This window comes from Dendrobates tinctorius, unplaced genomic scaffold (genome assembly GCF_039654945.1).
Source record: "Dendrobates tinctorius isolate UK_male_01 unplaced genomic scaffold, ASM3965494v1 ptg000019l, whole genome shotgun sequence".
Taxonomy (NCBI): Eukaryota; Metazoa; Chordata; class Amphibia; order Anura; family Dendrobatidae; genus Dendrobates; species Dendrobates tinctorius.
Genome location: NW_027361687.1, coordinates 27,949,014 through 27,961,626, shown reverse-complemented (window position 1 = coordinate 27,961,626; position 12,613 = coordinate 27,949,014). Strand labels below are relative to the sequence as shown.

Below are 12,613 nucleotides of genomic sequence, written 5' to 3'. Positions count from 1 at the left end.
CTATCCATTGATCCTACTTATCAGCGAATGTCTGATCATTGGGACCCACATAACCAATAGACAGAACAGGGAATTTTAATCCCTGAAGGGGCACTTCTATCCTCATTACTAACTGGAGCGCCAAGTTGGACTCACTACCGCTGCTCCAATCTTACACTATGGCCTGGCCTATAGGGAATGGAGCAATGGTGGGCTAAGTGCCCTGTTCTGATCATTGCATGTCCCAGCATTTGGACCTCTACTAATCAACAAGTTATCATCTATCCTGTAGATAATTGAGGACTTTTTACCGATCCTTTTGAACTGTTGCATGTTACTTGCACTCCTTTATTAAGTTCTAACACATTCATTAATAATACAATGTATGCATGTGCAGTAGATATCATCATCCTGCAGTTTGTGATGGTGGATGGCTAGCAGACAAGCTTTGGCACAAAACTGCTGCCACAAACCATCCTAAAATTTGCTCAAGGCCTCATAGCGAATCTAGTTTTCCATTCTAATTTTTATTTTTTAAACCAGAAATCATTTGGACTAAACTCTACAGACCTAAAATCTGAAATTGTGTTGAAGTGAAATGCTGCGTGTAGGTCATGAATGCAGCATGTTCAGGGTAATCCGTTTCCACCAGGGGAAGCAGCTCCTCCATAGTTGCAGGATAAAGGTTATGTTCACATATGGCGTAATGTAACTGCGGCATTTCTCACAGCACAATGAGATTTTTAACATCCATACACTGTTTGTTTGTGTTTTTTTTTTTTTTTTTTTGTAGCTTTGCCAAAATCCATTATTGCAACACTCTCACCCAGTCGAATGAATGCCAATAAATGCAAAGAAAACACCACAAAAAAAAACTTGCGAAAAGGCATAAAGAATTTTTTCTGCCAACACTTTCTATTTTCACATGGGGAAAAAAGGGGGCAAAAATGGCCTAAACGCTGTTCATATAATGCAGGACAATATGGGGAATGTCCAAGTCATTTCTTAATCTTCCAGCCCATAAATGGTGCACTGGCTTATCTACCAATATTAGCAGTATCGCCTTCAATGCAAACAGTTGGCATGAGAAGAGAAAGGGCTCGTTCATACCTGCATGGCTTCCTACTACTGACCCTAAACCTGCTCCAGTAAAGCTATGAGAACCTATATAGTAAAGTGGAGAATTCTTAATATTTTGCGAACTAATCCACAAAAAATCCCCAAAAACCTGTAATGTACTCGGAATATATTTGGATCTTCTGTCTTGTGGAAGTGAATTTTTTTTTTTTCCTTTAAGTGGGTCTTATACTTTTGGATCCGTTTGGTTATTCATAGAAGCGAACTATTGCTACACTACATAGAACCTTAAAAAATATATATATATATATATAATATTCTGGAGGCACCTTGTTGGCGTAGGTTGACCATGCGGCAGGACTTATGGCAGAGCTTAAAGGGGTTGTCCAGAAGTACTCGGTTGTGGAGCTGCATTGTGGCAGCAGTCGGGTATTGCAGATAAGCCCCCTATTGATATGAATAGGGGGCGGCCGTGCAGGATCACATCATGGCTATTATACAATTGAAATACTGTGCAGCTCCACAACTATGCACTTCCGGACGCTGACTGCCCTTGGGACTACTGATTGGTAGCAGCCTCACGATCAGATATGATCGCCCATGGATAGGCCAATCAGTGTAAAAGCTTCTTTTAAATGGAAGCAATTATCAAAAAAATACCCTGTCCACAATGACTTTGGCACCTCAATGCAAAATATAGGGTCGGGATCCAACTGTTGCTGCTAATGTACGTGTGTTGCTATCCTAAAACAGGAAGTTGGTGGCTAAAAAAAACCAATTGGCCTGTGTAAAAATTCCAAGATTTCAGTTGTTTATTTTTAATACAGATAGTAATGTTTAAAAAGAAAAAAAGTTGCCAAAATATTAAGATACTAAAAAAAAAATACATTTAACACACAAACTTGATTAAACAATAGATAATTAGTAACGATCGCTTCCCTTTAAGGATAAACTGAAAGGTGAGGAATAAAACCTAAATGTGGCTCTGCAGAACCAATAGAGACATAGGAGAAGCCTGTCAGTAGTTTACTGTCTAATGCTCATAATCTTATAATATAGAGTTATAGGGAGTCTGTCAAACCCAAAACTCAGATTAAACTAATTGGATAATCATATCTGTGACTTAGTTCCTATAACAATTATGCCTCTTGTTTAGTATTCGCAGCTATGATTATCCAGAAAATTATCTTTAATTATAGAAAATGAAGGGGGGTGGCCGATGCACCCATGGCATGGCCAAAGTCTCATTGCACTGTTCCACCCTCTTCTCCTTTGATTGCCCAGAGCGAGTGTTGATGATCTGGGAACTGAGCAGTGAGTGCACACACCGACACTGCAGAAGCTGAACAGGTGTGTGTACTTCTCTTCTGTCTGCTGCAGCCACTCCCTCACTAAATCTCCATGGATCAGTGTATTGAGCAGACAGGAGAGGATTGTGCCCGCACCTGCTCAGCTCCTGCGGTGTTGGTGTGCATACGTGTGCTTTGCAGAGTCTTCAGATCAGGCAAGTGCGCACGGTCAATAAAGGAAGAGCTTGGCCACGCCATGGTTCCACCTTGCAGCCTCATTTGCATAATGATAATTTTCTGGATAATCATAACTCAGAAGGAGATAAGTCTCAGAGATGACTATTTAATAAGTTTAAATTTGATTTTGGGGGTGACCAACTTCCTTTAACTTCTTAAAATATTTGTCATTTTCATACACTCAAGATCACAACTTGCTGCCAATGTATGGAAACTTTTCTTTTATCTAGATGTTTTAAAGGGAATCTGCCACAAGATTTACACTTCCTTAATCTGAGGCTAGCCTAAAATAGGAACAGAGACCCCCGATTCCATCTATGTGTCTTTTACTGGGCTTCTTTCTGTAGGTTTATTTAATTGTTTTATCTGCTGCGCCTCTGCTAGTCCTCTCATTTCTGAGCTCTGTATAACCATGTCTACACCATTGAGCGACAGCTTCCCCACTACACTGTGCATAGGCAGGAAGCTGCCAATCAACGGTGAAAAGACTAGCAGAGCCACAGAAGAAGCCCAGTAAGTAAACCAGCCCTGGAATCGGGGTCTCAGAGCCTATTTTATGGGTCAGCAAAAGAGTCTCGCGGAATGAAAAACTTGACGCATCTCTTTAGACTGTCTGGCGTAAGCGTACACTAATTGGTTAAGTTACTTTGCACCAATTGTTTTTTTCCAGAATTGTCAAAATTTTTATACACTCTGTGCTGCTTTTTAAGTCACACCCATTGTCAACATGTCACATCATCCCCTTGTTAACGGAGTTTCTTGTTTTGGAAAAACCTTTTCCCCCTGGCTCCTGTTTGTTTAAAAACAATAACATTTTTTATTTTACTTACCCTACCCGGGTCTGAGTGGCTGAGTCTCTACCGCTGCTCCCCGGTGTCTGCTATTGTCTCCAGCGCTGCAGCCAATAACCGAGCTCCATGGCTATCCCCAAGTATACAACACAAGCTGCTCACTGATTGGCTGCAGCGCTGTCCATGTGGCCTCAGCACTGCAGACAGTAACAGACAGCAGTGATGGAGACTGAGCACTGGAACCTGGAAGGATAATGAACAGTTGTTTGTTTTGTTTTTTTTAAACAAACTGCAGCCAGGGGACACAGGTTTTCTAAAACCGGAAAACCCCATTAAGCAAGTGAGAAATGATCTAGAACACACAAATGGGGTGCAAAGAATTCTACCATTTTGTTGGTGCTAATGAGGCCCAATTTTGTAAATCTTTGACAAAGTATATTAAAAAGTTGCATAAGTTTGCATTACACAATGATGCGAGTGAGACTCCAGGCAAAATGTCATGGGAGTCTGTCAGCAGGTTTATACTAAATAACCGGACAGCAGCAAAATGTATGTTCCCCTCATTCCAGCAATGTGTCACTTTGTTTACTGGGTGCAGCAGTTTTTTGTGAGGCATATTCAGCAGAGCTCTGATGCTGAGCGGTATATAACCCCACCCACACCACTGATTGGGACCTGTGTATAATCCCGCCCGCACCACTGATTGGGACCTGTGTATAATCCCGCCCGCACCACTGATTGGGACCTGTGTATAATTCCGCCCACACCACTGATTGGGAACCTGTGTATAATCCCGCCCACACCACTGATTGGGAGCTGTGTATAATCCCGCCCACACCACTGATTGGGACCTGTGTATAACCCCGCCCACACCACTGATTGGGACCTGTGTATAACCCCGCCCACACCACTGATTGGGACCTGTGTATAACCCCGCCCACACCACTGATTGGCAGCTTTCTGTGCATCCTGTGTGTTGGCAGGAAGCTGTTAATCAGTGTAGGGGGAGTGATTGGACCAGGAGGCATGAGACACCTAGTCCTGTAGTGATAAACCCCTACTGACAAAATACTGATTTTTTTGAAACCGCAAAGCTCACCCCCAATAAGTGACACATCACCGGAATCGGGGTCTCTTCCCCTATATCATGCTATCCTCAGATTACATGGCAAAGCCCTGCTGACATATTCCCTTTAAGTTGGCTATTGTACATGTTTAGGGGAGCAGAAATCACCCAAAAAGAAATGATCCTGATTTCTGGACATTAGTTTTTCTTTATCCACTTAATACAAATCCCAAATATATGTTGGATTTAACTCTGCGGATCTCCTCCACCGTTTGCAAAGTATTTTGCTGTTGACTTTTTTTCTGCTGTTTTCTTTCCCCAAGTTTAACCCGTCATATTTGTGAGACTTGTTCTAGCCATTATTTTTACTAATAAGTCACAGACCTGTTACATTCGGTGCAACTTTTCCCATGTCCTTTTTTTTTTTTTTTTTTTAAAAAAAAAGCATTATTTCGCTCCAATGTGGCTCAAACATGGCCGCATGGGGAAAAAAACAGCTCACAGATGTCATCTTGGCCTTTTATAATGTAACGGGCAGTAAAAGATAAGAACTTTTTTTCATACTACCAAAACGGATGCAAAAAGGATGGTAAAAACTGACACGGATCAAAAATGGGCCCAGCACACTGGGGAAAAAATACTGATATACGAAATAAAGGTTTGTTCACACTACATCTTTTCCTGGTGTTTTTTTAAGCAGCTACTCTTACGAAATGCTCAGATGAATCTTCAATTTCATTTCTAAGGAAAAACCCCACTTGCTGTTCAGGCTTTTGATTGTCTTTTTAAACGCTTCAGGTTTCCCAAACCACCTGGTGGAAGAAAAGAAGTTGGATGTCGCTTCTTTGAAGCGGCTCCGAAGTAGGCAAAATTAACGTTTTTGGGTGTTGGATTCCAATTTCCAACCAGCTACGTAGTGATGACCACAGGAGATTGTTGGAAGAGAAAGCCTAAGCCTAATCTGTGCTGTCTTCTCTGTGCACTACATAGGCAGCACATCATTTTGGGTACTGAGAAACCCCACAACTCTCAAGACCACATAAGACACAGTGTCCCACTTGCAATGGGGGCACTGCATCTCCCTAGTTTTTGCAATCTGGCTCTGATGTGAACAGCCGATTCGGCTGATCTGGGTAGAACCCGCTGGACCCCACCACTTTCTCTTCTGCTGCTTATTGTATTGGGGTATTTAAAGTATCAGTTAAGCTGGAAATGCAAAATCTTTTCCTTTGACTTGTTGCAGAAATTTCTTCGACTGACCCAATCATTGGATAATCCGTAACTAAAATTTCTGATGACTGTTCAAACCAAGCACAAGCGGTTGGTGCCAAACCTTCGTACTTATTTTCCATTTATCTCAACTCCCCACTTTCATTCTTGATAGCTGTGACTTTACAAGAAGAACAGAGATAAATGGAAAATAATGTGAGGGTGCACTGAGCACCTCTGCTTGGTTTGAACAGTCATTTTGTGCTTTCTACTCGTTAGAAATATCAATTCATTGCAGCTATGGGATATCTTGATTTTTGCTTTTCTATTGTCTTGTATTATGCTTTTATTTTTGTAGTATTTTGTTTTTGTTTTTTTTCTTTAAATAAATGAGTTTATTACCGTTTATTTCATGTACCATTTTCTTGTTTTCTTTCTTCTCTCCTATTTATTCTTTCTTGGACAGGCAACATGAAGAAGCGCCTGCTGATGCCTAGCAGGGGTAAGAAATTCAATGTGAAAAATGTAAAAAAAAAAAAAACTGTGCCTTTTTGTGGACTCACTAGGCTTTGTGTTGCTTGGCTTCTAGTGTATTTTTCATTGTTTTTTGCTCGTTTCAGTCCGATCACATAAACGCTTCTTGTCTCATTGTAGTTGTCATGACTAAAGTTGGCCATAGCCTTACTTTTATCTGGTATGTCAAAAATTCTATTTTACTTCGTGCAGCCAGTGCACAATTTTGGAAATGTATAACTTTCTATTGTTCACATTAAGCTTATTTCTGTACAGTTAAATCCTATTAGTTTTTAGTACCATACCCGTGGTATGTTCAGATCCTCCGTTTCCTGTATCTATGGCCAGCTTTATTGTTGTATTATACTGTGACGAGGTCCATAAAAAAGGTTTTTGTATTAGTTTTCCAGCCATATCTGTACTAACAATCACTTTATAACACTATTGACATTGTGCACCTTGTTAGCGTCTGCCATTTTTGAAAGACCCCAAATATTTTCAGGAGAAAAAAAAAAGGTGGTGAGCGAATAAAGGGGCTATAGATCATGAAGCGAAAATATTAAGACACAACGGGCGGTGAGCAGTCCAAATATTTTTGATGGTTACGGTCACTCTTTTGACCGCGGGTGTGGGAAATGCCACGTACGGAGTGTCCTTCAGCTCATCGTTGGTTTCTTTTGGTTGGTGTGAATGACTGTTCCCATGCATATAAACTAGACGCACTGCGAACCAAGGTTCTTGCTCATGTTGGGTAAAAACATGTGGGGGTCCAAGCATTGGGATCTCAGAGAGAGACTGCTGGTGTTAGAGTATTTGCACTTGGGGCAGATTTGTCCTGAAGATATTGGTGCACACTTGCCCGCAAAAAAGCACAAATTGCAAACTCTTTCCCCATACTTCGATGGCCGCCGTTGGTTCCTGGGATGAGCAATGGGCCAACAAATGGGGTTTATTGCCTGTTTCAACTTCATCCTTGAGGTCAATACACTACAAACCGGGAAACTGGTCCACAACGTAAATGACCACGCTGCAAATTTAACATCTGCCCTCAAGTCAATATTTTTTCTTGTAGATAAAGCTTGGTAAAATCTTTGCTGCCATTGTAATAAGTTACATATTTTCCACCTGCATTGTGAACGTGCCCTTAAAGGGTACATGTTGCTTGAGACTTGTAGCAACAGCCATTTTTCTGTGTGTATATATTTGTATATTAATGCATGTCTGTATGTATGTGTAAAATATATATATTATATTTTTGTGTGCGTATGGGCAGGTGTTGTCACATTTAATGAGATTTTTGGGTGCATTTAGACTGGACTTCCAGGCTAAACAGGCTACCACAAACGGGCAAAACTCCCCTTCATTTGGTAAAACATTTTTAAGCTTTCTTAAAAGGCTTAGTTCTCTGCAGCATGTGTGCTGCCGAGAGTAATATTCCATGCAAGCAGAACGGTCGCATGAACTATCGTTCTGTGCTCATGGAAGTGTCTAAACAGGTTTTTATATGACCATCGATCGACCTCTTTATATCAGGTCTTTTGTCCGTCACGGGTTGGCTAGCTTAAATGCATGTTCATTCTTGGAGTCACTGTCAAAAGATCCTGTGACTCCAAGAATGAACATATTTATTGTAGGGTAATGGAACGCTTGGCTTATATCATGTCACATATACCAGGACGGACCATCACATGTGCAGCGAGTAGATTCTCTGTAGGAGGATGAAAGGTTTTATGTTTAAACCTCTTATAAAATATTATTTTTGGAAAAACATTTCTATAAAGATAAATATCGTATATACTCGAGTGTAAGCCAAGATTTTCAGCCCATTTTTTAAGACTGAAAGTCCCCCCCTCTCGGCTTATACTCGAGTCATATATGCCACGGGGTCGGTGGGAGAAGGAGAGCGGGGGTGTCAGATCATACTTGCACCCCCGGCGTGTCTCTGCAGCCCCCCTGCTTCTCCCATGGTCTCCGGCGCCTTCCTTCAGCGGTCACGTGGTACCGTTCATTAAAGTCATGAATATGTGCATATTCATTACTTTAATGAGCGGTACCACGTGACCGTTGAAGGAAGGAAGAGCTGCCGGAGACCGTGGGAGAAGCAAGGGCTGCAGAGACCGCGCCAGCTTGGGGTAAGTATATGCGATATTCACCTGTTCCCGTACCACTGCCGCGCGCCGCTCTGTCCACTGCGTCCTCTGTCTGATGTTCATGTCAGAGGGCGCGATGATGTAGCCAGTGTGCGCCGTGCCCTCTGCCTGAACAGTCACTGACAGAGGGACCCGGAAGACAGTGGCGCGCAGCGGTGGAACGAGAACAGGTGAATATCTCAGGTGCTGGGGCCCTGAGCCAGTGGCGACACCGGCACCAGTCCCCCATAGCGTGCATGTGTCTCCGCCTGCTCAGGACACCGACATCTGGCCCCCAGCGACGAAAGATGAGTATGTCTTTTTTTTTTCTTATTTGCAGCAGCAGCATATGGGGCCATAACATTTATGGAGCAGTATATGGGGCATAATCTATGGAGCATCTTATGGGGCAGCATATGGGGCATAATCTATGGAGAATCTTATGGGGCAGCATATGGGGCATAATCTACGGAGCATCTTATGGGGCAGCATATAGAGCAGCATATGGGGCATAATCTATGGAGCAGCATTTGGGGCATAATCAATGGAGCATCTTATGGGGCAGCATATGGGGCATAATCTATGAAGCATTTTATGGGGCAGCATATGGGGCATAATCAATGTAGCATCTTATGGGGAAGCATATGAGGTATAATCTATTGAGCATTTTATGGGGTAAAATCTATGGAGCAGCATATGGGGCATAATCTATGGAACATCTTATGGGACCATAACCTTTATGGAGCAGCATATGGGGCATATTATTATATGGAGCATCTTATGGGGCCATTATTAACCTTTGTGCAGCATTATATGGGGTGCATTTTGTATGGAGCATCTTATGGGGCCATCATGAACTGTATGGAGCATTATATGGGGCTTCTGATTCAATATGGATATTCAAAATCATTTAACCTACTGATGTCTTAATTAATTTTACTTTTATTGGTATCTATTTTTAATTTTTAAATTTACCAGTAGCTGCTGCATTTTCCACCCTAGGCTTATACTCGAGTCAATAAGTTTTCCCAGTTTTTTGTGGCAAAATTAGAGGTGTCGGCTTATACTCGGGTTGGCTTATAACTCGAGTATATACTGTACATTTTGAAAACTCCTCTAAAATTGAGCCAGAAGTAGCACTTGTGTTCCAGATATTGATGCCAGGTTTCATTTATTTTGTTCTTAACTATATTCTAAGGGGTAAGCTTTCTCCTTGTGGAGAGTGACATGCCAGGTTGGCATGCCAGTATGAGGAGACTTAAATGACTTGCATGTTCCTCTGGGAAATTTAAATATTCAAATTACAACTTGAACTCTAGTGTCCCCTATAAGAAGCGGCAATCCTACAAGTCCCTATCGACCCTTTAACGAGCCTCGCAATATGACTTTTAATACAAACGCCAAATCAGAATCTTAACTATATGTCATATTAGGCGCATATTTTTTCTTGTTTCATTTATTTTTTTCTTATTAAAGCAGGCTCAGGATATGGTCCATGATCACATGTAGAGTTTCAGTTGTGGGTTGGTTTTTTTTTTTTAGGACAATTGCAGACAATTACAAGAAAAACAATAGCAATTCTGCTTCAAAATGTGTAATATTGATGTGTTTTCTTAGTTTTTTTATGTGACTTTATTTTGTTGGACGGGGTTTTGTCTTTTTTTTCGCTGCTCAGCCTCATGGGGGGGGAAAAATAATTTAATGTTTAAAAAAAAAAAAAATTGACATGCTGCATTTAAATAAAAGAAAATGTACCGCAAGTCAAACTGCGCAAGGATAAAAACGTCAACATTTGTATGAGACTTTAGATATCTCATTCATTTGGCTGCAACTGTAAAAAGCTGTTTTTTCTTCTCTAAGGTAAAAGTGGAACAAAAAAATGCATTGTGTGAACAGTAATATGAAAATGGTAAATGCTTTTATCTGGCTTTAAAGGAGTTGTCCACTACTGGACAGTCCTACTTATCTGCCCAAGAACCCCACATAAAATGTAAAAAAAATCAGTATTCACCTCTTGTAGCTGTACCATCCCTGTAGTGTTGATCACTGCTGTGTCGTGTGACTGCTGCAGCCACTCGGCGTCCGCTGATCGCCTGCAGCCTTTGCTCTTCCATCTGAGTGGACATACGCTCTGACGGAATCTCAAGAGTTGCAGCCAAAGATTGGTGGCAGCAGTCAGTCACATCACGTAACCTGCCACGAGTAGTAGTGTCGACATGACAGGAACAGTGCCGTATTGATCCATCCGTGTCTTATCTGACCGCTAGACATGTGTAACAGTTTAATTGGAGAACCGTGGATTATGCATTGTTTTGGGGGGTGGGGGGTTCACAATGTGAAAAAAGGGAAACATTTTCCTTTTCTTTTGCGTACGAGAAAAAAAAAACAACGAAAAGCAGATGTCTAAATGAGGCCTTATTATACTGTGCATTAATAGTAATCTGAACTTTTCCCATAATTTTGGTCTTGCAGCCTTATTCTGAAATGGATAATATTTTTTTTCTTCATCAATCTACACATAAAAGCCATAATGACTAAATCAGATTTGTAGACATTTGTGTAAAAACAAATAAAATATTTAATATCACATTTACACAATTATTGGTATCATTCATAGTACAGCACCATGGAATCAGTGGTGCTATATAAATAATAATAATAATGCAATGAAAATGTGGAAACAATCCAGAGGGGTTTTTTATTTGTTTACTGGCTTACCAAAATTGTCCAGACTCGTTGAGCAAGAGATGTTAATGACGTGTCCTAGAAAAAAAAAAAATGGGGTCTAAGATGTAATGTTGTGGAGAGTGACAAGCCAGGCCTTGCATGTCAGAGTGAGGAGACTTATATGCCATGCATGCTCCTCTGGGAAATTGAATATGCAAATTGCCTCTTCAGAGAGAGACAGAGAACTAGAACTCTAGCACCACCTATTGGAAGTCGTAATTGTAAAAGGACAATATTGACCCTTTAATGAGCCTTGCCATATGACAGTATGAAGCAGTTAGAAAGAAAACATGCTTGTGTAATTGAAATAACAATGCTTTCAGTCCTCTAACCGCCACGTCTGGTTTTACTTAGAAATAAACCTTCCATCCTTTACCTATTTTTGTGTGTATTAAGGGGGCCTACAAATTGGCCCCTATGTATTCTCAGGAGGATAGCTGCAGTGCTATAGGCCCCAGGGAAGCTTTTGTACTCTGGCCCCCACCAGCTTGTTGCTCAGTTGCACAGGCTTCAGTGGACCGGCTAACGTTCAAAAATATGTAATTCCATCTCAAAAAAATCAAAAATGCTATAGAAATATCAGATTACAAATACTAATCTCACCAATAATATTGCTATGCAAGGGACAAATAATGCCATCCCAAGACCAATACCATTCCAACCATACTGATGATGAATAAAATCCCATTTTGCCACCATACTAACACCATGTAGTGGTAGATTACGTTATATAACACTGCAGACTATAAAAAACAACATTGCACTTTCCCTTTTCCATCCCATTTGGTTAACTATGATGACTTTGCAAATATAACACACACATCTTTTTTGGCTCATCATTTTTCCGGCACCCTCATTATTGTACCACTTCTACACAAACACCACAGTATTATAACTAATCAATAGTGCCCTAGATAGTAATAGTGCCTATGCAAAAAAGTAGAACCCAACATTGTGCCACACACCACTATCAGTGCATCCTTCTTTGTACCTCAACACATTAATTATAACCCCATATGTATCCCCATACAATAATAATATCCCCATGTTCCCACACAATAATGTCCCTTTTGTGCCTCCATACAATAGTAATGTCTCACGCTGTGTTTTCATACATCAATAATGCCCCCTTCTTTGCTGATAAACATCAGTAATGCCTCCCTCTGTGCCTTAATACATCAATAATGCCCCTTTGTGCATTACAATAATGTACTCCTGTGTACCTGTATGTATCAATAACAAGGCCTCTGTTCCTCTATACATTAGTAATGCCCCACTTTGTGCTAGCGTACATCAAACCTGCACCTCCCGTGGTGTTAGACCTCAATAATGTCCCCCTCTGTGCCTGCATACATCATAAATGCCCACACTGTTCCTTCATAAGTTATAATGAAACTCCACTGTAAATTCATATATCACTAATGGCCTCTTTTGTGCCTCCATACATCAATAATGCCCCCTGTATCACTGTACATTAAAAGTGACCGCCTCTGTAGAGCGGTGCCCCTTTCTGTGCCTTGGTAGAGTGGTGCCACCCTCTATCCCTACTTAGTGATGCCACCATCTGTGCCTCGGTAGAGTGGTGCCCCCCCTCTG

The 12,613-nt window shown here is 41.1% G+C and overlaps 1 protein-coding gene across 9 annotated transcripts in view; it reads left to right on the top strand.

Annotated features, from left to right (window-relative positions):
* The window catches only part of MTA1 (metastasis associated 1), a 166,349-nt gene that overhangs the window by 96,901 nt on the left and 56,835 nt on the right, over window positions 1-12,613 (top strand). For 8 of the 9 annotated variants that reach the window (XM_073566770.1, XM_073566769.1, XM_073566771.1 and 5 more), the window contains exon 17: window positions 6,115-6,150. The exons of the other annotated variant lie outside the window; for it this stretch is intronic. In XM_073566770.1, the coding sequence (XP_073422871.1) occupies window positions 6,115-6,150 (36 nt within the window). The remainder of the gene's footprint in view (window positions 1-6,114; window positions 6,151-12,613) is intronic. 9 annotated transcript variants of the gene reach the window in all.